Raw genomic sequence first — 21,382 nt, forward strand, 5'->3', positions numbered from 1 at the left:
CAATACTACCACAAAACACTAGCTAGCTGTAGTATATCTGTAGTGTATGAAATATGCTATAAATATAAATATAGTAATATGTTGGACTGCTTGTATTGTAAACATATTCCTTAAATTGCATTTTAGTTTTAAAGCTAAAAATACAACACATACACCAAAATAAAAATAGTGCCTCAAAAGTACAACTACTACAATTTCCCTATATATTTATATATAGATATATAGGTACATTTCAGCTGAAACTCAGAATTCTGAAGAAGGATGTGCTACTTTTATTTCCCCCTTGTTTCACTGGTTATAAAATTTCCAGGATTGAGATAACCCCCACACATTTCAGGAAATTATGAAAAACTAAAAAGGATGTAATTAGAAAAAATTTAAAAGTGGGTAACAGAAACAGAGAATACTGGATTGCCACACCAATACTACTGTACTATATCGTTAATAATTTAAGTACATCATTTACATTAACTTTAATAGAACAAAAAAATGAATGATTCCTTGTTAATCAATGCTGCCCTTTCTCCATTTTGTTGTTTTTTTTATTTAAAAAAAAAGACATGCCCATCAGTGCTCATAGATCTACTGTATGCTCATAGTTCACAATGACAATTAAACTTACGTCAGAAATGAAAGGACAGCACTTTTGGAAAGGGGATATCCTGTGTGATGTGTTAAAGCTCAGAAAAAAGCATTTTCACTTCCCTCCTCATTACAAATAAATGCACCCCTATCAGTCTCTGTTTCTTATAAACAGATTAATCACAATGGACACGGTCATTTCCCTCTATGGTGAGTTTTTTTTTCAGTTCACTCGCAATATCTCACAAACTTAACATTCTGCCTGATCGTTGATATCGTTGTCTGCTATAATTTGTCATTTATCCTGCATTATAATTTCTTATTTATTTATTATTATTTTCTATTTCAGTTCTTTCAATACTAGCACAGCATGTAGCAGCTGAGGGTATGTACCAAATATTCTTATAATTCATTTCAAGGTATAGAACAACCTCACAAAAATATGTTAACATTCGTAACCAGAGCATGTACTGTATCAATAGAATCAGTATGTTAGCCTAATATTTCTGTCGATAAAAATGACATTAATGTGATTTTAGGTATTTTAATTGATCATTAACATTCAAAATTAAAAGAGAGTATTTAGATTCTTTTGGGATATTCCTCCCCAGCAAACCCCTCTGTGTTTGTCTCCATAGTTCCCTCTGTGACCTCATTCAGAGCTGTAGTGGAGAGGGTGTCGGGGGACTCAACGATCTTTTCGGGGGAGGATGTCCGGCTGAGATGCAGCATTCCTGATGCCCACAGGTCCAACTGGAATTACCTGTGGTTTAGGGGATCTGAGCTGTTACCACAGTCTGGGGAGCAGTTAGTTCTGTGGAAAGTCAAGATTAAAGACGGTGGGAAAATTTATTGCCAGGGAGTGAGGGACACAGTGGTGGGAAACATATACACGCTCCAAAGTCTGCCTATGGAGCTCAATGTGGATGGTAAGATATTGTTTATCTTTATCATTAAAAATCTCCTTGATTTGCATATCCAGCCCCATTCCTCGTTGTTTCCCTTCTTCCCGTTAACTTCAAAAATTGGGAATGGACAATGAACAATGAACTATTTCTGCCCTGAACTTCTGTTAAGCATCATATGGTGCTTGCTTCCTGTGCTTTTGTTATTAGAAAATCAGATAATTTTGCATGTTTTGGTCTTGCAACATATCTCAAACGCGCTGCTATTGGCCTTTTTTTTTTATTGAGGTAACTTTCTTCTCTGTATCTTTGTTCAGGTGGGTGGGCTATCCTGAAAGTCCAACCTCATTCTGGCCTTGTTGGAGAGACCTTAAAGGTCACATGTCACGTCCGAGGCAACCCCCCACTTCACGAGGTGATTCTGTACAAGGATGATGAAGAAGTTAGGAGACAAAAGGGCTTTAACCCACATTTTTACCTGACCAACTTGGCCCTCGAGGACCAAGGAATGTATTCTTGTCGGGCTTCCTGGGACAGAGACAGATATACACGATCTGTAATTTCAGCTCATGTTCCAGTGCAGGTCTTTGGTGAGTTTCTATAGTGGATGCATATGCTGAGTTTGCTTGTGGTTGCAGGCCACATGTAAAAAGAATAGTTAAACATTCTGTATTTATTCACTTTCTTGCCAAGAATTAGATGAGAAGATCCATTCCACTCTCAAATCTGTCCAGTTAATATGTAGCTACAGCCAGGTCAAGCTTAGTTTAACATAAGGAGGAGACAGTTACCCTGGTTCTGTTCAAAGATAACAAAATCTGCCTGCCAGCACCTCTAAATATCAATAATTAACAGTTCTATCTCTTTTTTTAAATATAAAATTGTACAAAAACTAAAGTGTAAAAAACAATTTGTAGTTGCGGGGTGTGTTACTTTGCTGGACTGTTTCTTGGCTGGGAACAGTGATTTGATTACCTGGTGGAGTCTTGTTATCAGACTTTGGGTCACTGCGCCCACCAAGGAAATAGCCCCATATTGTACAATCACCTGTCAAACCACAAGTTGCTTTTTTTACACCTGCAGAACGATAAATGTGAGGCTACAGCCAGCAGCCAAACAGATGGCTCTGTCTGTGTTGGTAGGAGGATTTTGTTACCTTTTTCCAATCTTTGAGTTACGCTAAGTTAAGTTAACCAGCTGCTGGCTGCAGCTAGATGTATTGAACAGACATGAGAGTGTTATAGCTCTTCTTGTCAAACTCTCAGCAAGACAGCATATAAGCAAATTTCCCATAATGTCAAATTTTTCCGATAAGTAGGAATTGCAACTGTTATTTTCAGCCTAATTAAATTGCCAAAATACAACAGGGAAGAAATTATTCACTGGAAATTACTTTAAACTATTCCAATGTGTCAGTAATGTTTTCTCTTCTCTGGCGCTCTCTCAGAGGTCCTGTCACAGCCAGTTTTGGAGATTGTTGTTGACGATATCCTGATCCCAGCAAACAGGATGAAACTCATCTGCCACATCCAATACAATGCCCATGCTCCCGCCCCTCCAGTACACTACTATTTCTACAAGAATAACAACCGACTGGGAACAGCGACCTCTGAGAACCATGATCTGGTCAGACGGACCCCAGGCCAGTACAGCTGCAAGGCCAAGGTGCCTCAGTTGGGCCTCTCCAGGTTGAGTGAGCCCAAAAGCTTTGGACAAGTGACAGGTACTAAGAAGTAAATCTAAGCTGCTGTGTGTCCTTGACTATTAGTTTAAACCCCAGTCGTCTTCCTGAACTTTCAATATTGTGAAACATTGTGCAGCAGCTGCGCAGCTTCTGAGGTCACCTTGTCTCTGACCCAATAGGACAACAGATGATGAGTCCTCCTAATTTTCATCCCAGAGACCCATGGCCTTTAGCTCCCCCAGTCTCTTCCCCAGACCTCTTTCTGCCTCCTAAGGCCGAGCCACCGGCAGCCCGGCCCTCCCCTCACCGATCCACTGCAGTTCCTGCTTTCACTCAGCCTTCTGAAGTGAGCACCCGATCCTCAGATCTTCCGTTCAACCCTTCACAGCCAACTCATAGCACTCTGCTATCTGCAGTCCGGTCTGTCGACCAAACTGCTACCCCTACCAGCGATGAAGCTCTCGCTTTCTCTCAGGAATCTGTCTATATGTCTGGAGAATCCGGTGACATGCCCGAGGGGTCTGGTGACATGTCCGGGAAATCTCCAGACACTGTCATATATTGACAATCTATCATACATTGTAGAATGTTGCAGAAGTTAATGATCCTAAGTCAGAGTAATAACGTGTGACTTCTAGTCATCTCTAAATATCTGATATTAATCATACTGAGCCATTATACTGCCATTGCACCCTTTTTATATGATTCACTGTGTAATATTCATTTTATAGATTACAGGTATAAACTTCATGACTTCAACTAACTGGATCGGTAGTGTTGGGTGTAATAACTAATGTCATACTGGTTAAAGCGAATAAAGCATTCCATAAATTATATGTGCTACTGGATTTTATTTTCGAGAGAGAGCACACTCTCTTTATAAAACCCCATTGTACAGCTATACTTCTTGTATATTCGAAGTATTGCTGCAATAACATGACAGTTGATATCATATTTTTTGATAGCAGAGGGGTAAGGTATTACTTGGCAGAATTACAGTAAGAGTAATAATACAGCTAAAGGTCACAGTGATACTTTCTATATACTCGACACATACATGATGTATTTCTATGACTCAATTTTTAGTCGGGTAAAGATAGCCTAGGTCGGCTAGAAAGGAAGCAGTGGTCAAAGTATGAGAAGGAAATAGCAAAACAGACAAAAGAGGAAGACCAGAACAGCATGGAATGAGTGGTTGAAGGAGCTTTATTGGGGGAAACAAAGTGAGGCAGGGGTATTATGGGGCCACGGGATTTAACTGAGGGCAAATATGAAGGTAGACTGTCAATAAATACTTCAGAATTATGTGTTTAAATGAGTAAAGGCTAGGCATATTATGCAGCAACACTGTAAATTGAATAAAAGGTGAATAAAATTGAAAAAAAAAAACCCTGCACACTGTCTTGCTTACTGCTGGTATATTTATTAACGTTTTGGCCTATAAGAAATCTCTCTCCTTTTATGACGAATATTGGCATTTTTGCCCTTATTTAGCTTTGTCTTTTTTAAGTACTTTTTTTTTTTTTTTAATTCCTTCTTCCCGTAATTACCTGGATAGCAAAGTATGTGTTTTCTCAAGATGTTTCACTCGCCAACCTAATTTTTCTGGATTGGATCATTTACCCTGCATCTATGTATATATAAAGAACTGCTGCGATGCATGTTCATATACCTGATGAAGGTCATGTAGATCAAGACATTGTAAATAAATATACCAGCCATAAACAAGAGTGTTTGGGAGTTTTCTCATTTTTATTCAGACGGTAAAACAAGAAAATACTAGCAAGGTGATGATGCAATAAACATGACCTTGATATTGCCAGTCCTCAAATATTCAGACTAGTGTACAGTAGCTTTCGAGCAGTTCATAAGTAATGAGTATAGTAGTGTAGCACCACCAGTATTTGGTCTTTTCTCAGATATGGTCAAGTTGGAACAGTACAGCAGAAGAAGAGATTGTCAGTACCGCTACTGAGTATCAGGCCTTATCTGAGTAAAGCAGAAACCCAGAGAAGATGCTGTCATCCTCACTGCTGGCATACGCCCCATTCCAGTCTCTGAGTGTCTCCATCCACACCTGATCACCCACCGCCAGCCGCATCACCACCAGAGTTGACGCCTGGTCGATGTCTTGACCGTACAGAGAGTCCCGTGTCCTTACCCGCCGTGCACCGTTCACTACCAGTGTGGCTCGCAGTGGCTGGTTGCGTACAGTGATGTGGAAGGAGAAGACGTAAACCCCAGCATGGGCACACGTGAAGCTGTTTGAAGTGACGTTGAAGTGGTTCTCTTCGTTGTAGAAGATTTTGTCAAAGCGGATCGGGAAGCCAGAGGGAGGGAAGGACTTTCTCGGAGAGATGCCTACACTGAAGGCTGAGCGTCTCTGGGGAATCCCTGAGCCTTTAGCCCCTTTGAATCCACGAACACCCCGCTCACCTCTCATCCCAGGGTAACCTCTCTCTCCTTTTGGCCCAGGCATCCCTCGCATGCCTTGTGACCCCTGGGGCCCACTCACCCCTGGTTGTCCTTGTGGTCCAGGAGATCCCGGATCTCCTCGGACGCCTACAGGACCTGGGGAACCATGCTTGCCGTTCATTCCTGGAATGCCGATCCCTCCTGGAATGCCAGGAGGCCCAGGATCCCCTTGATCACCTTTCTGTCCTCTCTCCCCAAATGCGCCACACTCCCCGTTATCCCCCTTGTCTCCCTTAGGACCTGGCTCTACAGCCATTCCTGGAGGTCCAGCTGGCCCCTCTTTTCCCGGTTCACCCTTCCCACCAGCAGTCCCATTCCGGCCAGGTTCCCCTTTCTCTCCGCTACCACCTTTGACACCTTGCAGCCCTGTTTCACCTTTCTCACCTTTTGTGCCAACAGCACCTGCAAGGTAAGGGAAACTGTGTCAGGACTATTGAAGTTTGGCCACAGTATAAAAATTCAACAATCACCTGAACAAATTTTCACCTTTTTGTCCTGGTTTCCCTGGGACTCCTGGTGGCCCGGCTGTCCCACTGTTTCCTCGGTCACCTTTATCCCCTAAGAAATTAACATAATAAAGCCAATATTCAATTAACAATATCCAACATGAGAAATATGATTCTTTTTTTAATTTAGTGCTACAGGTAAAGAAGAACAATATATTTAATGCCTATGGGCCACAGACCCAGAGACTGATGGGGCAAGGGGGGCCCCAGTGTCAGTGCCTTTGTTTGAAGCGATTGTTATTTAATTTTCTTGTTGGAAAGTCACAGGGTTCAGTCAAATTCTTCTTCAAAGCCCTGTGACTCGGTCATTGGGCTCAGTCACGGAATAGTTGTGATTATGTTTATGTGTTTTTTTTTTTTGTTTGTTTTTTTTTTGGCCCTGATTCTGAAGAGTAACTTAACTCCAGGATTTTTCCCTCTCTAGCTGAAAGTTTCCAATTTTCTCATAATAGGCCTACACCAATGTTTCATGGCTGTATACTATGACAATAAAATATTTTGTTATAAGCAATTTCAAATTTGTATTTAACCATATTTTACTCACCTTTGTCTCCTTTAAACCCCATAGGACCACTCACACCTGGTAGTCCTGGTAAACCAGCTGCCCCTGCAAGGCCTCTTTCACCTGGTGTTCCTAAATAAGCAAACATAAGGGAAGTTCACAATGCTGCAAGCAAAACAACATTTTCTTTAATGCATTTTATGAGTGAGTCTTATACCTGCCAGGCCTCTGTCTCCCTTTGGCCCCCTGGGGCCTCTCTCAGGCGGACAGCACTCACAGAAGTTGAAGTAACACTCGTTGTAATCCAGGGTGTAGTTCTCAGGGCCAACACCAGGGGGCTCGGTACTCTCAGTGTAGTACTGGGGAAAGAGGTGACTTGGATAAGTGGTTCTCTCTGTGGTGGGCATAGGGTGGGGCTCTGCAGGATTGGGGCTGGCCACTACCTTGGGTGTCTTGGGCATGCTGGTGGCCACAGGGCTGTGCACTGTGATCTGAGGGACGGGCTTCTTCGTGTACGGGTACTTTGGCTTCGGTGTAGTCTTGGCTTCAGCGCAGGACACCACAGTGAGTGTAACCACAACTACAGCCCCAAGGCTCGACTGACAGGAGATGAACCTCATGGTTGACTGGAAACTGAGAACAGATGAGTTCATGCAAGACACTTTTCCTCTGTTGCTATTCACTATTTTCATTTTCCATCTACTTTTGGTTTAAAGACAAGAAGTTGCAAAAAATAGCACATACTGATTAGCAGTTCACTGTTGCAAATCATATCACAATGTGCTGATGAGTGATGAAAGCTCTGCTCTCATCACTTCCATCTTTCATTTCCATGCATGCTTTCCATGTCCTCTTTTGATTGCTTTTTTTTTTGTTTCTCTGTTTTCACTTAGATCTTCCTGTTGCCAGTCTCAAGTTCTCAAGCTGATTTCACATGTCAGTTTCTCCTCTCAGGTAGATTATCAGTGAATTCAGCAGCTCAGGTGTTTAACTAGAATGAAAGCCTGCAGCTTCTTGGTCACAGTATCACATGACTGAAGTTCAGTAATCTATATGCCAACAAATACACATAAACCAAAGGTTTTAGTACATTACTTTCCGTGCTGATATGCAACTTTCTGAGAATATATATCCAGAAAACTTGATATGACTCACCCAGTTATGCATAAGTAGTATGGTTATTTATCCTCTAGCGATGTCGTGGAAGCAGCACCAGGAGTTCCAGGTCTCTCTGATATCTCTGCCAGGCTTGGGCGAAAGAACATCCCGACCAATGAGAGTGTTTGCTGGAAGCACAGGGGGAGGTCTGAAATCCAACTACGGCGGGCTGGAGCTGAACCAAGGAGAACCACTGTGCTGTGGACCATTCTCTGTACCCCTCTTGTGTAGAAAGGTGCTTTTGTGACACGGGATACAGCGCTCGCCAGGAGCACTCCATCGCTGCAAGATAGGCGAGGAGCAAAGGCCGTGGGGCAATGGGTCACCCGATATGTGAGGCATTCCTCCAACATCCAACCTACTACCCAGGTTCTTACAGTGGGACAAAGCCAAGCAAAGCAGGTTCTGTGACAGAGGCCAGGGCACTACAATGGCCTTTTTTTAAGTGAAGGATTGTACAGCTTTCTACATGTAGCTGCAATCAGGAAGGTGCAGTCCGTTTCTATGTTAGTCCCATGCAGAATCTTGCAGGTTGACTTAGATGACAATATCTGCAACAGTTACTTTAAGATGACTTACTACGAGATTCCTGCAAACTGGCACGTAGCACAGGGAGCTCAGTTATTTACGATCTACTGGTACTTGGTGAACATCCAGAAGAAAGCTTTAGCCTAAAGAGCCCTGATACTCTCCTCACTCAACAGTTGCTAAACCTGAGCTGTTTGTCAAAGGAACCAGCTTATCTCCCTTACATCAGTGAGGCTGCAATGCTTGCCTGATCACTGTGACCGACTTTCTGCACAGGAGCCCCCAAGACTGCTGGCAGCTACATTTGCTAACCATGATTCACACTGTGTGGCTGGACAATGATTCATTCTTACAGTGTAAGAAGATAGCATCAGGTGTTCGTAGAAAAGTGATTTTCCGATAGCTGTCTGGTTGAAACTCTCGACTTGCCAGTGACAATGAATGTTTCAGCAATGGACATGCCTCACTTGTCAAAGACCTCACATCCTCAGAGAGATCAATGACCAGCTGTGAGTGAGCCGGAAGAAAGGAAATTAATTTGGGAAACAGAGAGGGGTGATGGTGGGATGAGGAGAGAGCTACTAAATAAGAGAACATTGTGTTTATTTAAACTATTTTTGTCTTCTCATCTCCATGCACGTGGTGTCCTTCTCCCTCCTACCCAGCAGCTCAGTTGTGTCCCTGACAAACAGACGGACTGTAAGATATGCAGCTGAGTCCTGAGAGAGAGCGGAGGTTCCTCTGGGCTTCTTCATGCTCGACCTCAACCCCATCGTCTCTCAGCCCCTTTCAGACTACACACAACAGCAGCGGTCATCTTACAGTGCCCAGGTGGTCACAGAGGACCCAGGCGCCGCTCACCTATCCATTAATTTAACACTGGCCCTCAGCCTCCATCCACAAACACACACTAATAGAGCAAGCGATGAGGAGGAGTTAACTTACCCAGCGAGTGCAGCCGAGCAGAGAGAGGATCCAATGATGACTTGGGTGGACGGAGGTGTATTGCCTTACATTAACCCTACTCATGTAAAGGAGATCTTCAAGCTGCACTGAATATGTGTAGAATGAGTTAGAGGGGATGAGAGTGAGACAATAAGACAGAGACTTGTTTAGTAACCAACACAGCCACCGGCCACTGTGTGTATGATTATCCCCCTGCTGTGCTCACAGGCACAAACAAGGCCATGGACTGTTTGTTTTTTGTTCTTCACTGTGGGATTTTATCAAGGAAAATCTAATCCCGCAGAATTAGCTGCTAATGACTTTGGCAAGAGATCTGCTGGCAGTGGAGACGCATCTCATGTAGTCAGACAGAGTACAAAAACACTTTCTCCTGCCACACTCTCTCTGGCAAGCCTCTCTGATGTCAGGGATTGGTTTCTAATGCACTCCAAGATGGTTGTGCAAAGACCATGGCATTTTTCCCAAGAGGAAATTAGTTTTCTTATGGCATAATATACATTTGTTTCCATTCACTGGTAGCCATTGGTAGTTTAAAAGTGATCGGTTGATGTTGTAAGATATGTGAGTGATGTAGAGATAAGTGATTTTTCTGGTCTATATGGTATCACTGAGTGTTGTTAATACATGAAAATTTTGGTTCTTTTTGCATTTTTTCAAAAACTGTGTCAAGTGCACTCTATTTGTAATTAGTATTATTAATTAAGTTCTGCCTTAGGTTACTTGGACATTTTATATTTAAAATAAATTTGTGGAATTGGTTTTTCCAGTTTAAAGGAACAGTTCAACATTTTGAGAAATATGCTTACGCGCTTTCTATGAGTTAGATGCAAAGATTGATACCACTCTCATATCTGTCCATTAAATATGAAGCTAAAGCCGGCAGATGGTTAGGTTAGCTTAGCATAAAGTTTGGAAACAGCACGAAACAGCTAGTTTGGCTCTCTCCAAAGGCAACAAAATCTGCTTACCACCTTTGAGGAAGTATGGACGCGCATTGCATCCATAAAAGAAAACAAAATTTGCAGACCTTTACTGAGTTCTGTATCTCATTGTTACGAGATCTTGGAATTGTGAGAAAATATCTCACTTAAGATTTCTTCAGTATCGAAGTTATTCAATGACAGTTGTCAGTACAACCAAAGTTACATAGCAAAAAGTAAATCCCTTTCTTCCCTTTGTGAATGCAAGAAATGACTGATCCCAGTCGAAAGTAGTGTGGCACACAATCCCATGTAAAACGACAAGCTATTGTTTTTACACTTTGTTTTTTTGTTTTGGTTTTTTTTACAGATTAAACTACAATGGCACTCAGAGAGCGCAGACCTCCGCCAAGGCCAGTGTCGAACAACATACATCAGACTTAAGAGAAAAAAAATTATAATTCATAGTAAATGTTCCGGATCTGCCCCAAAATGGTTTCTTCCCTGGCCCATGCCCCATCCTTCCACCAAGTTTGGTACTTCCAATACAGTTGGAAACACAATGACCTTGGTGGAGGTAACATACGAGATACAGTATAACGTGAATTAGTAGGTTTTAGAGGTCCTGGTAGGTGGATTTTGTTTCCTTTTGGACACTGCCAGGCTGACTGTTTCCCCTAGTTTCCAGTTTTTATATTAAACTAAGCTGACCGACTGCTGGCAATAACCTTATATTTAACAGACAGGCAACAGAGCGGAATCGATCTTATCATCAAACTCTGCAAGAAAGCAAATAAGCGTATTTTCCAAAATGTCAAATTATTGCTTCAAAGAACGAGCCAACACCATCTGGAAATCTTGTTTTTGCTTGCCCTCAGTATTTTAACTTCTCACCTTGCTGCAGCGATGTAGAAGCTTTCTCAGTGTTACACCATGAGATCCATGAGGTTACTCATGTGTGGTTACAGTTGCAACAGAGCAGACTTCCGATACCCAGCAAAAGTGGAGCAGACAACAAACACTGCTTTTCAGACTGGTGTTAAAGTACTATTTAAATACAATACAAAAAATTAAGTCAGTAAGAGCAGAAAGCACTGTGTGGCCTATTTCCGTGAGTCAGTAAACATCAACAGGTGACTGACTGCTGGCCTGTCAGTTCAATTTCAAGTCAAAGTATGACTGTATCTGCGGAGGTTTATAAAACAAAACCAGGGTCCTGCAAGCTCCTAGAGTGCATTTAGGTCATGAGTTGTGTCTCATGACCTAAATGAATGGATGGATGGTTTATCCACCATCTTGTTCCCCCTCTCTGTTGTCCAACACCTCAGAACCTACTGCACCTCTTTAATCTACCATCCCACTGCAGCCTCAGTTTATCTTTCCTATCTAATACCTAACAAAGGTCCCAGACCTAGTACACCGACTGCTCTCATGTGCCCATAAATCAACAAACACTCCCTAAAAAGAAATATAAAATAAAGAGCAATCTTGCCTTCAACTTCACAGCACTCAGCTTCAGTCCTAAGGCGATTATTTGCACAATTCCCTCCCCAGTGATCAGGTGTAGCACATCTAACAGAATCTATGACCCTGTGAAAATCAGACAGGTTTGATATTATTTGAGAAAGAAATTACAAAACTCCGTCTCGCTCCCTCCTTTGTGTCTTTCCCACTACAAGTCTCCCAGTCACAAATTCCTTCAAAGCTGCTTGCACACAATGATGAAAATATCCCTGATTTCCATGAATATACAGCACCATACTCTGATAGTACCTGATAGTCTTAACTGAATCCGAATGATTAATACTAGAGTGCATTCTTTGCTAGATTAAGAGACTTTTGATGATTTTACTTGTGCAAAGAATGAGATTTTTGTCTTCACATTTGTACTACATCAAGCAAAAAATGTATCTCTCCACTTGGCCACGTGGTGGCAGACTTGTGTTTTTGGTTTAACCACGAAGAACTTTACAGTTACAGACCTTGAATTATTTAGTGTAATTGTTAAGATACCTGATCAGACCCATATTGGCTCATATTATGCCTTACTATAACCTTTGCAATTTTGAATATCTAGATGGCAATGATGGTGCTCTCATATGTATATGTAGGAGCACAAATTCCTGTGTCTTTATTAAACTATACTGCTCTTCTTCCAACTCTTACTATGAGCCAACGGCAGCAAAACATGTTTTCATGTGTAGTGAGTGTCCAATGATCATGTCGGGGTTTGGCTCCAGCTGGGGGTTCACGCCTTACTGGGCTCAGGTTTTTATCAGGCCGGCCACTCCTAGGCTCATATTGACTGATTAATAACTCAGATATAAAGTGGAGCTGGGAGCAGTGTGGTTGAGGTGAATTCCTCCTCCGTCTGTGATCAACAAAGCAAAATTGTGGTATTATTGCACAATAATTCTAAATGCCACAGCACAAACCTCATCTGGCTGTAGAGAGAAATCTGGTGTTGACATGCAGTAAAATTTATCCTCAGACCATAATAATGTGATTCTGTGCCTGATCTGTTGTGGATGTGATTATATTCCCAAATCATGTTAACCCCATGGGCCATTGTGTCTAATCTAATCTATGCTTATTTTTTACTCTGTGGAGAAAACACTAAGCATTTTGGAGCCTTCGTTTTTCTCTGTATATGAAGAGTTTCAATTCAAAATGAGCAATCCAACAATTAAAGGAGGAAAATGTACAGATACAGAAGCTTGTTGGCTGACAAAGTATTCCCGGATTGTTGTTTAATGGGTAAATTGATTTACTATATAACCATAAATATTGTCTACTTAGCATGAATGAGACTTTTTGTTGGAATTTTCATTTTCTTATCATTCCAAGGAAAAATATAGTTTAAAGAGTGTTTAACCAAGCCCCCACCTGAAAAACTATGTAATAACAGACACAGAGACACACACAAACACAGACAGACACACGCCCAGCTGTGCAAACGATGTTCCCTCAAAACAAGCCTATTAAATGACTCTATAATACATTGTGACAGCAGGGTAAAAACTAGATTTCACTATGAATCACAATACTGAGTGATACAGTTAACTGGAAAACAATCAGATTTGATGTTGGCATTAGAAGACAGTGAAGTTTACTATTTTTGTTAACTGCAAATTATCAGTATGATGTATATTAACATACCTAATATATGTATTTCATGTATCTCTGAACATTGGCCTTAAAACCTGGTGGACTAACAACAGGATTATACATATTAAGTACAGTATTATCTACAAACAAACTGCACTCATATGCACGGACACTTCTACCAAAAAGGAAACAAACTAAGACCAATTTAACAAAAACAAAAAAAAACCCCTCTTTAAATGTTGCATTTTATGAACATTGCAGTGACATGCTGTCATATCATCCAGTGCATAAAATATACTATGTTAAGTGACAAATTAAGGTATGATGTCCACTTTCCTAAAGCTTCTCGAGAGAAGTCCTTATTCGGAAGGAAATTAAATAAAAAATTAAATGACATATATTGGATATAAAACCACTTTCAGCTGAGGAAAAATAAACCTATTCTGTTTTTTTTCTCGACCAGAATAGAACAGTAAGTGTAATAATTACTTTTATAACCAGCCAAATGTCAACCAGTGGATATAAATATCATGGGGCATTGTATCAACAAATGTAATTCAAAGGTCAAGTACAATCTATAATACTGTGTGTATGTTTGTCCAAATGTGTCTATTGTTGTACATGTCTGTCATAAATTGTGACCAAACAGGAGGTTATTACCATGGAGACATTGATTGTAATGGCAAAAACCTATAGGAAGGTAGAGCTGAACAATAGCACCTATTGCTGGAGGCTGTTTACTTAACTAAAGCTCTCTCTCTCTCTCTCTCTCTCTGTGTTTATGTGTGTGTGTGTGTGTGTGTGTGTGGGTGTGTGAGAAAGAGACTGAGAGACTCAAGCCACAGTGGAAGGTGTAATCGAATGTTGGCAATGATATTAATATTTGAACACTTTCTGGGGTTTCCTTGTAAACTGAAACCTAGCGGTGGTGGTTGGCAGAGTTGGTGTGCACGAGGGCATTTTTCTCTGCGTCACGTGCCTCTCCGTCTTTGGACCCGACAGTTGCTAGGAGTTCCCTCAGTTTTATTTGGGAGAAACGGTCACAGGCCACATGTAAACATGACAGGAACAATACACCACCCCTCCGAGGGGTTTAAGAGTGTTTGAGTCTTTGTTTGCACCTTGTCATTATGGAGATAGAAATTAACTTAATTAAAACAGAAGACAGTTCTTCAAAGACCCTGAGGCAAACTTTTAAAATAAGACTGAATAGGATGCCATGAGAAAATGAAGTACCTAGCTTTTTGTATATAAAGAAAGAAGATGGAACCGAGAGGAGAAGAAAGGAAGTGAGGTAAAAGAAAGGAATATCGTGTTGTTTTGGCATGAGTTTGGGTGTGCAGACTGAAAATTGTGGGTAATGTAGCTATTGTGTCCAAACATCCTGGAAAAAAAAACAAAAAAACAAGATGGCGGTGTCCAGTTACAAGGCATCAACATACTGTAGTTACCTGGCTCGTACATCTACTGCAGCTAACCCCCTAACCAAAACAATTTCCTGCTCCCACATCCATCATCCGTGTAATTAATAGTGCAGGAAATGTGCGGGTCAAATTTAATTTCAGCACCACTCATTTCACAGTATTATCCCAACGAGCCTGCTTATCGTCCTTTACACTGGTTTAAATTGCGTCTGTTCCCACAAAGTGGTTGGACATCGTTTAGGCTTTGGGTCAACAGAGCTTTGTAGACATGGATACCTAGTATCTGCAGGAGGGATCGCAAAGCCCTAGGGCATTCATTCCTGCACTGTCTTGGAAGAACCGGTTTGGTGGCTTTGCCTCTTATTGTATGAATTTACTTTATGTGGTACAATCTATTGTGTCAGGTATGTCCTGCCCATAAGCTTTTGTTTTGCTTGTTCCTCCATTTCAAAGTAACTGCTCTGCTCGACTGGCACAGCAAACTTGATATGCTGCATGAATGCATATTTCCAACTATCAGTATGCACAGACATCCATATCAAAAAATGAACTAGGAAAAGAAAGAGAACAGTTGACCAAGTGTCTTCGGATGTCTTTATTTTCTGAATATTGCAGTGATGTGTTGCTATCACGTATAAATAAAGCATTCATTTGGTGAACAGTGAAAAAAAAAAGCTTCTCTGAGAGCTCGTCATTCTTGGTAGAGGAAATGTCTGGGACTACTGAAAATGTTGAACAAAACTGAAATGAAAAGACATAAACTGGGAACAAAATAAGAGCACTTTTAGGTCGAGAACCAAAGGAAAGAACAAAGTATGTGTAATTTATGGCCACAAGAGAACACAGATTTAAATAATCAAAAAAAAAGTGTTTGGTAATTGACATTGTAACCAGCCAAGCATTTACCAGTGTATATAAATATATAACTCCATATAAATAAAGTTAACTTAGAGATCATGTTTTGTCTGTAATCAGCGAGCCCTTAAACCAAAGCACAAATAATCAAAAATGATCTTAAGCACACAACTAAATGCAATGCTCATCACAGCTACCAGATACACTACGACTCATTCTCTCTGCGGTTCATAGATGAACTACCGTTAAGGAAGGCGGTTTTTGGTCGACCAGTCAGGCTTTTTCTTTTCATTCAAGCCAATTTGACTGCATTTTGCATTTGACAGCAAATAGTTCAAACCTTGAGTTCAGAGGCTGTTGACGGACCAAAGCTACGTCATTAATAAGGCCACGCCTAAAACTCAAAAGCCTTGTTGTATCAATATTTGCTCGTGCTCCGCGCTGAGCACACCCTCCTGACATGCCAACAGTCGAAAAACAGGAGATAAAGAGAGGGCTCGGCACACATCAGTGCCGTTATTTTGTTGTGTTACCCACTTTGACCGGTAAATCAGTAAATGTAGGCCTGGTCCAAACATTTCATAGCTGTGTAGCAGATCCCTGACCGTGACACTTTTAGATTCATTGCATAGCTTGGGCTTTTCTATCAGCTCTCTCGTTGAAGATCATCTACACAACATCTACATGAAACGTGCAATGGACCCTGCCAGTCAGCATTACGGTGCATAAAGGCAACTATAAAAGGTGACAGTGGTTCTGATACAAAACCATTGATCAACCACTAACATTAAGTGCATGTCAGAAATGTCGGGGTGGGGTGAGTACCAACTCCCCTCTGATCAGAGAGGAATGCGCAATCGGTGATAACACGGCGTCACAGATGCAGCAGATAAACAGACGCACACGTACTTTAATGGGCACTCCAGCTGTTTAATGTCTTCTATGAGTCTGAGGAAAGCTTTCCTTAGGCTGTGTCTAAGATCACTTCCTCATTCCCCACTCCCTATATAATAAACACTCTGTAGTGAGCATTAAGTAGAGAATTCAGACACTTGTGATTCATCGTCATTTTGCATCAGGTGTAGACACATTGCATCGTGGGATTGACAGCAGAAAGGAATGTACATGCCGTGGACAATACTTCGTTCATTCCCTTGTTGAAACTTTTGAGGGCACTATATAGGGCATGAATTTCACACTCTGAATTCAGACACTATAAAATGGCAGAGGGTAAGTATAGTGTACTATATAATAAATCGGGATTTCGGAAAACAGCCAAAGTTGGAAAAAATATCCCAGATAATGTCACCTGGGTTACCTCAGCTTGGGCGGGGAGACTACACATTTTGGCAGAGAGGCCAAACTTGGGTATTGGGTTTAATAGATGTGGGAATAATCCAGTCAGCGAGGATCTACCAAAAGACCCCGTTGAGCTGTATTATAGGAAATGTAGGATCCAGTTGTTTAGTTTTTTGACTTAAGGTTAAAAGTCAGGATAATTCAGCCTCCACTGCTCCAATTATGACCACCCTCTTTTTCATCTGTCTCTAACAAGTCCCCCAGTTTTATGGAAGTGAATCACTAAATTGCTGGAATGCCGCTTTAAAGACAATAGCTTAAAAACTTATGATGGAAAGAAGAGAGTCTAATAGTATTTTGTAGTGAGACGAGCATGCAAATCTACCACTCATGTATGACCCTATCATGCAAAACCAAGAGTGGTATGCAGTCACACAGGACATCAGGTGAGGGAAAAAAAAACAAAAAACAACCCAAATAGGACAAACAACATTTCACAAGAAGTTTCACAGTGACGGTGTGAAAGTAATGTACAGTCGTGTGTCTAATACCATGGGGTAAGGCCAGAGGGTTCGGGATGTAAAGAAGATAGTAAGGCTCTGCTTTCCAAATCATTCCATTGAGATCTTCATGTTTTCAGTCTTGAGTAGCGGAGGCGACCGACCGCTGTGGTTTGGGAAGAATGTGATGTATAGACAGGCTCAAGATGCTCTGGGAGCTAACGAGCTAAGTTATAGGAAATGATTAGGGGACTCGTGCTAATCCACCCAGTCACTGTCTCTTTTCCTCCATATTCCCTCCTTCTTTTAGTTCATGAGTGCCATGGTGCTCTCAGGCTGGCCACCAAAGAACCCGGAGAAAAACTCCAGTGCCAGGCGCACGTGGATGGGCACAAAGACGTACGAGGTGTAGATCACCATGGCGATGGCAGAGAAGAGGATAGAGTTGAAAATGGACTTCTCCCAGGGCTCCAGGACATAGATGCCCGTGATGAGCAGGTACTGGTAGTACAGCCAGGCCAGGTACTCCCTCAAGTTCTTGAAGTTCATCCTGCAGGCTGGACGGAGGAAAAATCGAGGTGGAGAGGTGTGAGATTCAAGCCGTAAAAAAGAGATGGTGTCGATGAAGATGGGAAGAGGATTTAAAAAAAAAAAAAAAAAAAACAGTGGCAAATTTGAGGGAGGAAGACAGAGGATTAAAAGAGACAAAAGCACATGCTTATGAACACACAGACGAAATAGAGGCAGTACCTGAAGGTGAAAATACACTGCAAGCCTTACGTTCAAAATGGTACTTTAGTACAAATACAGAAGTATGAATGGCAAATTGTACTCAAAGTATTAAAAATTTAAATACCCATAAGGTAGAAGAATGGCCCCTGTCATTGTTTTCTTATATTATTGGATTACTGATGCATTACTGTGTTAGCAGCATTTAATGTTGTATTTGATCGAACTAAAGCTACTTTATGCTACTTTATATACTGTTGGGTAGTTTGATCTATAACATGCATAATATATGAGATAGTTATATATTTGATATGTAATTCCTTCAGTAGTAACTAGTAACTAAAATTCTAAAATAAAGTAGTGAAGTAAAAAGTACAATATTTCTCTCTGATTCGCAGTGGAGCTGAAGTATAAAATAGCATAAAATGGTAATATTCAAGTAAAGTACAAGTAGAGACAGTACTTGAGTAAATCTACTTAGTTACTTTCTACCATGATTTACATCTTTAAAACAACCTGTATTGTAAATATAGAAAAATATAAAATATAAAAACATATACAAAGGATTATTTTATAATGCTGTAATTATTCCATATCAACATATTATTTATAGTTTTCAATCATGAATTCTATCATTCTATCATTTCAGTCATGAATACACAGATTAAGATATGTTCCGTTCTGTGGTAAGCATTGTTCTGGGGCCAATCGTTGTGACCACTGTGGAAAACAAATCCTCGAATGAATGTCTGTTTATTAATAAGAAGCACTCGTCTGCATTCTCCTAACGCACAGCAGCACCCTAAGGGGGCAATCAAGCGGGGCCTCATGGGCGCTCGGGGACTTATAGGATTCAGTTGCGTGGGTAGAGAAACACCCATGAAATTAAACCCAGGGGCCTCGCGTGGACATAAAAAAAAAAAGGGCCTTACTTTTTGACACATATACACCTGTTCCCGCACACGTGCGACAGGAGTTGATGCTGTTTGAGGAGGGCAACGAGCAACGACTTTCCACCCCCCTACAGAACACAACATGCACAGGCCACATGTGGACGAGATAATACTCGCTTGTGTCAAAGCGTCATTTGCACGGGTTGTGGTGTTTGGAATGCGTTTCCAAATGCCCGATTTAAAAAAAAAAAAAAGCTATGTCTTTATTTAAAGCAAGGTTTATGTAGCCGCAGGCAATAACAGAACCTGCTGTACGGGTAGGGGGGCGGGCTCAACAGGCGCACCACAAGCGCAGGTGTGCTCACCTGCCTTTCTGGGATATACTTTAGTTAGGTAGTTAGAATAGCAAACGCAAGCTATTTCCTCTCTCCAGGTACTGTCTATAGGATGCAAGCAAACTAACTTCCTTTATAGAATACTACAGTAGGACTGCTGTGCTGACGTTACTACAACTAAAGCACATTTAGGTGTTTTTGGGATGGCAGTTTAATTAAAATGTCTTGATAAACGCCTCCATCAACAAGTTTGGCCCACAAAACTGAAAAAACAAAACAAAAAAACCAAACCCTTAAGCAAAAGTTATTCTTCCTGTCCAAATGGTGTGAATGAAGATGCGCACATCGCGATGATAAATTCCATCACTATTCCTCAGTTAATTTATTTTTTTTTTTTTTTAATAGACGGAACATTAGAGGGAATATATTAGCTCTTGAACGATTCCTGTAGCCTGTGTTGTGCATATCCGAATCCTTATATTGACTCACCTTGGCAGCCGACGTGAGACCCTCTGGATATCTACTAATGATGGAGACGATTACAGCCCGCGTCCCGCTGCAGCTCCTCTGCTTTGTGTAAACCAAAAGCTGCCTCACCACTTTGCCACTGGCCTTTGTGAAGCCTGGTCGTCGTACGGACTTCGAGCATGACACCACACCCACTACTCTACGCTCTTACACTCGCGACTCACCTGGCTCACAGATCCTGCAGGTGGAGGGACCGGGGACTTCAACGCATAGGCCGGCGCTTGTTTACGCAGCGAGAAGAAAAAAAAAAAAAAAAAACGGCCCTCGCATCAGAAGCGCGGGAGGAGTCGATGTCTCGGTTGCCGCGCTATTTCCGCCACGTGAAGCCCGCCGCTTCGTGCAGCATCCTCAAACTTTCCTCAGCCCGTGTCGCATCCTCCTGCGCATCCGTCCCACCATGCTGCAGCCCGACCCTGCGCCGCAGTACCACCGCTGACGTAGGAGGAGGCGGCGGCGGCGGCGGCAGCTGCAGCGGTAGCGATGCTCTGCTCTGCTGCTGCTGCTGCTGCGCTGCTGCACCGGGTGCAGGAACTCGCCGAGACGGCACACTGGTGTGCACCTGCACCGCAGCCCCGGGATGTTGTGGTTTATATTAGTTGTGATACGGACACTTAACATTGAACAAACAGGGAATCATTGACAGGACGTGAAGAATGATTTCTGATGACACGTTCCTCGCGTGCAGCCGCAGTCTTTGCACCGTCCTGCTGACCCCCCCCCCTTCCTTATAAGAACATTTTGGGAGCTACACTTTTGTGTTTCTGTAAGATCATGTCAGGGCATGCGGAACCAGTGCTCTCCCAGTTATTCTGGAGACTCCCGTAATTACTCATTTAGAAGAATAACACACTTCACATCTTGTCAGACATCCCTCATCTGCTCCGTTTTGTCTGCATAAATTTAGTCTGTGCGTTTCGGGCTCTCTGTTGGCAGAATGAATGACGATGCCACACTGAAGCAGAGAGTCGGGAACAGAGAAAGGACTGAGGGGTGCGACTGGTCAGGTAATGAATCTTTAAATGTACGACGCACGAGTAGCCACAGAGCTACTCGTGCGTGCCAATATTCGCACTCCGATACAAAAAATAAAAATCTATTCAGAAAAGTATTAACTTCGCCTCTCTTCCCCTTCAAAGTCCCTGCGTAAACACACTGGAAAGACATTTATGCATTAATTTGATAACCTGAGGGTTGCTTTAAAAAAAAGGACAACCAAGGGGGGGGGGCAACCCAAACACCCATGGAAAAGTAATTTAAGTATAAGCTGAGAAGGTGTCTCTTTGTTTTGGGGCAATCAGACACACAGCTAGGGAAACCTTATCTCCGCTCTTCCCAGGGTTTGCTGACCTGCTCAGTTCTTACACTTACACACATTATGCATTATTGACGTGTAAATACGGGCAGTGCCGCCAAGGCGCACTGGTCATGCACTCTGCGATTTGGTTACCGTCACACGGATGAGGACCGGTTTGAAATGCCAGACAG

At 41.9% G+C, this 21,382-nt stretch overlaps 3 protein-coding genes across 3 annotated transcripts; 1 reads left to right on the top strand and 2 right to left on the bottom strand.

The window, feature by feature from the left end:
* Positions 1–740: 740 nt before the first annotated feature.
* LOC120791524 lies at positions 741–4,582 on the top strand. The gene is made up of 6 exons (XM_040129952.1): positions 741–792; positions 932–967; positions 1,221–1,511; positions 1,805–2,077; positions 2,935–3,210; positions 3,351–4,582. The coding sequence occupies exons 1-6, from the start codon at positions 768–770 to the stop codon at positions 3,734–3,736; spliced, it is 1,287 nt and encodes a 428-aa protein (XP_039985886.1). The 5' UTR covers positions 741–767; the 3' UTR covers positions 3,737–4,582.
* Positions 4,583–4,703: 121 nt separating this feature from the next.
* otol1b (otolin 1b) lies at positions 4,704–7,484 on the bottom strand. The gene is made up of 4 exons (XM_040131377.1): positions 6,872–7,484; positions 6,697–6,786; positions 6,133–6,204; positions 4,704–6,048 (listed from the first exon to the last, which is right to left on the bottom strand). Exons 1-4 carry the CDS (start codon positions 7,344–7,346, stop codon positions 5,150–5,152), a joined length of 1,536 nt encoding a protein of 511 aa, XP_039987311.1. The 5' UTR covers positions 7,347–7,484; the 3' UTR covers positions 4,704–5,149.
* A 10,191-nt stretch (positions 7,485–17,675) lies between these two features.
* Positions 17,676–20,014, bottom strand: sptssb (serine palmitoyltransferase, small subunit B). Its single transcript, XM_040131457.1, has 2 exons — positions 19,859–20,014; positions 17,676–17,969 (listed from the first exon to the last, which is right to left on the bottom strand). Exon 2 carries the CDS (start codon positions 17,959–17,961, stop codon positions 17,719–17,721), a length of 243 nt encoding a protein of 80 aa, XP_039987391.1. The 5' UTR covers positions 17,962–17,969; positions 19,859–20,014; the 3' UTR covers positions 17,676–17,718.
* Between the last annotated feature and the right edge of the window lie 1,368 nt (positions 20,015–21,382).

Source organism: Xiphias gladius, chromosome 7 (assembly GCF_016859285.1).
Source record: "Xiphias gladius isolate SHS-SW01 ecotype Sanya breed wild chromosome 7, ASM1685928v1, whole genome shotgun sequence".
In the NCBI taxonomy this organism is placed as follows: domain Eukaryota; kingdom Metazoa; phylum Chordata; class Actinopteri; order Istiophoriformes; family Xiphiidae; genus Xiphias; species Xiphias gladius.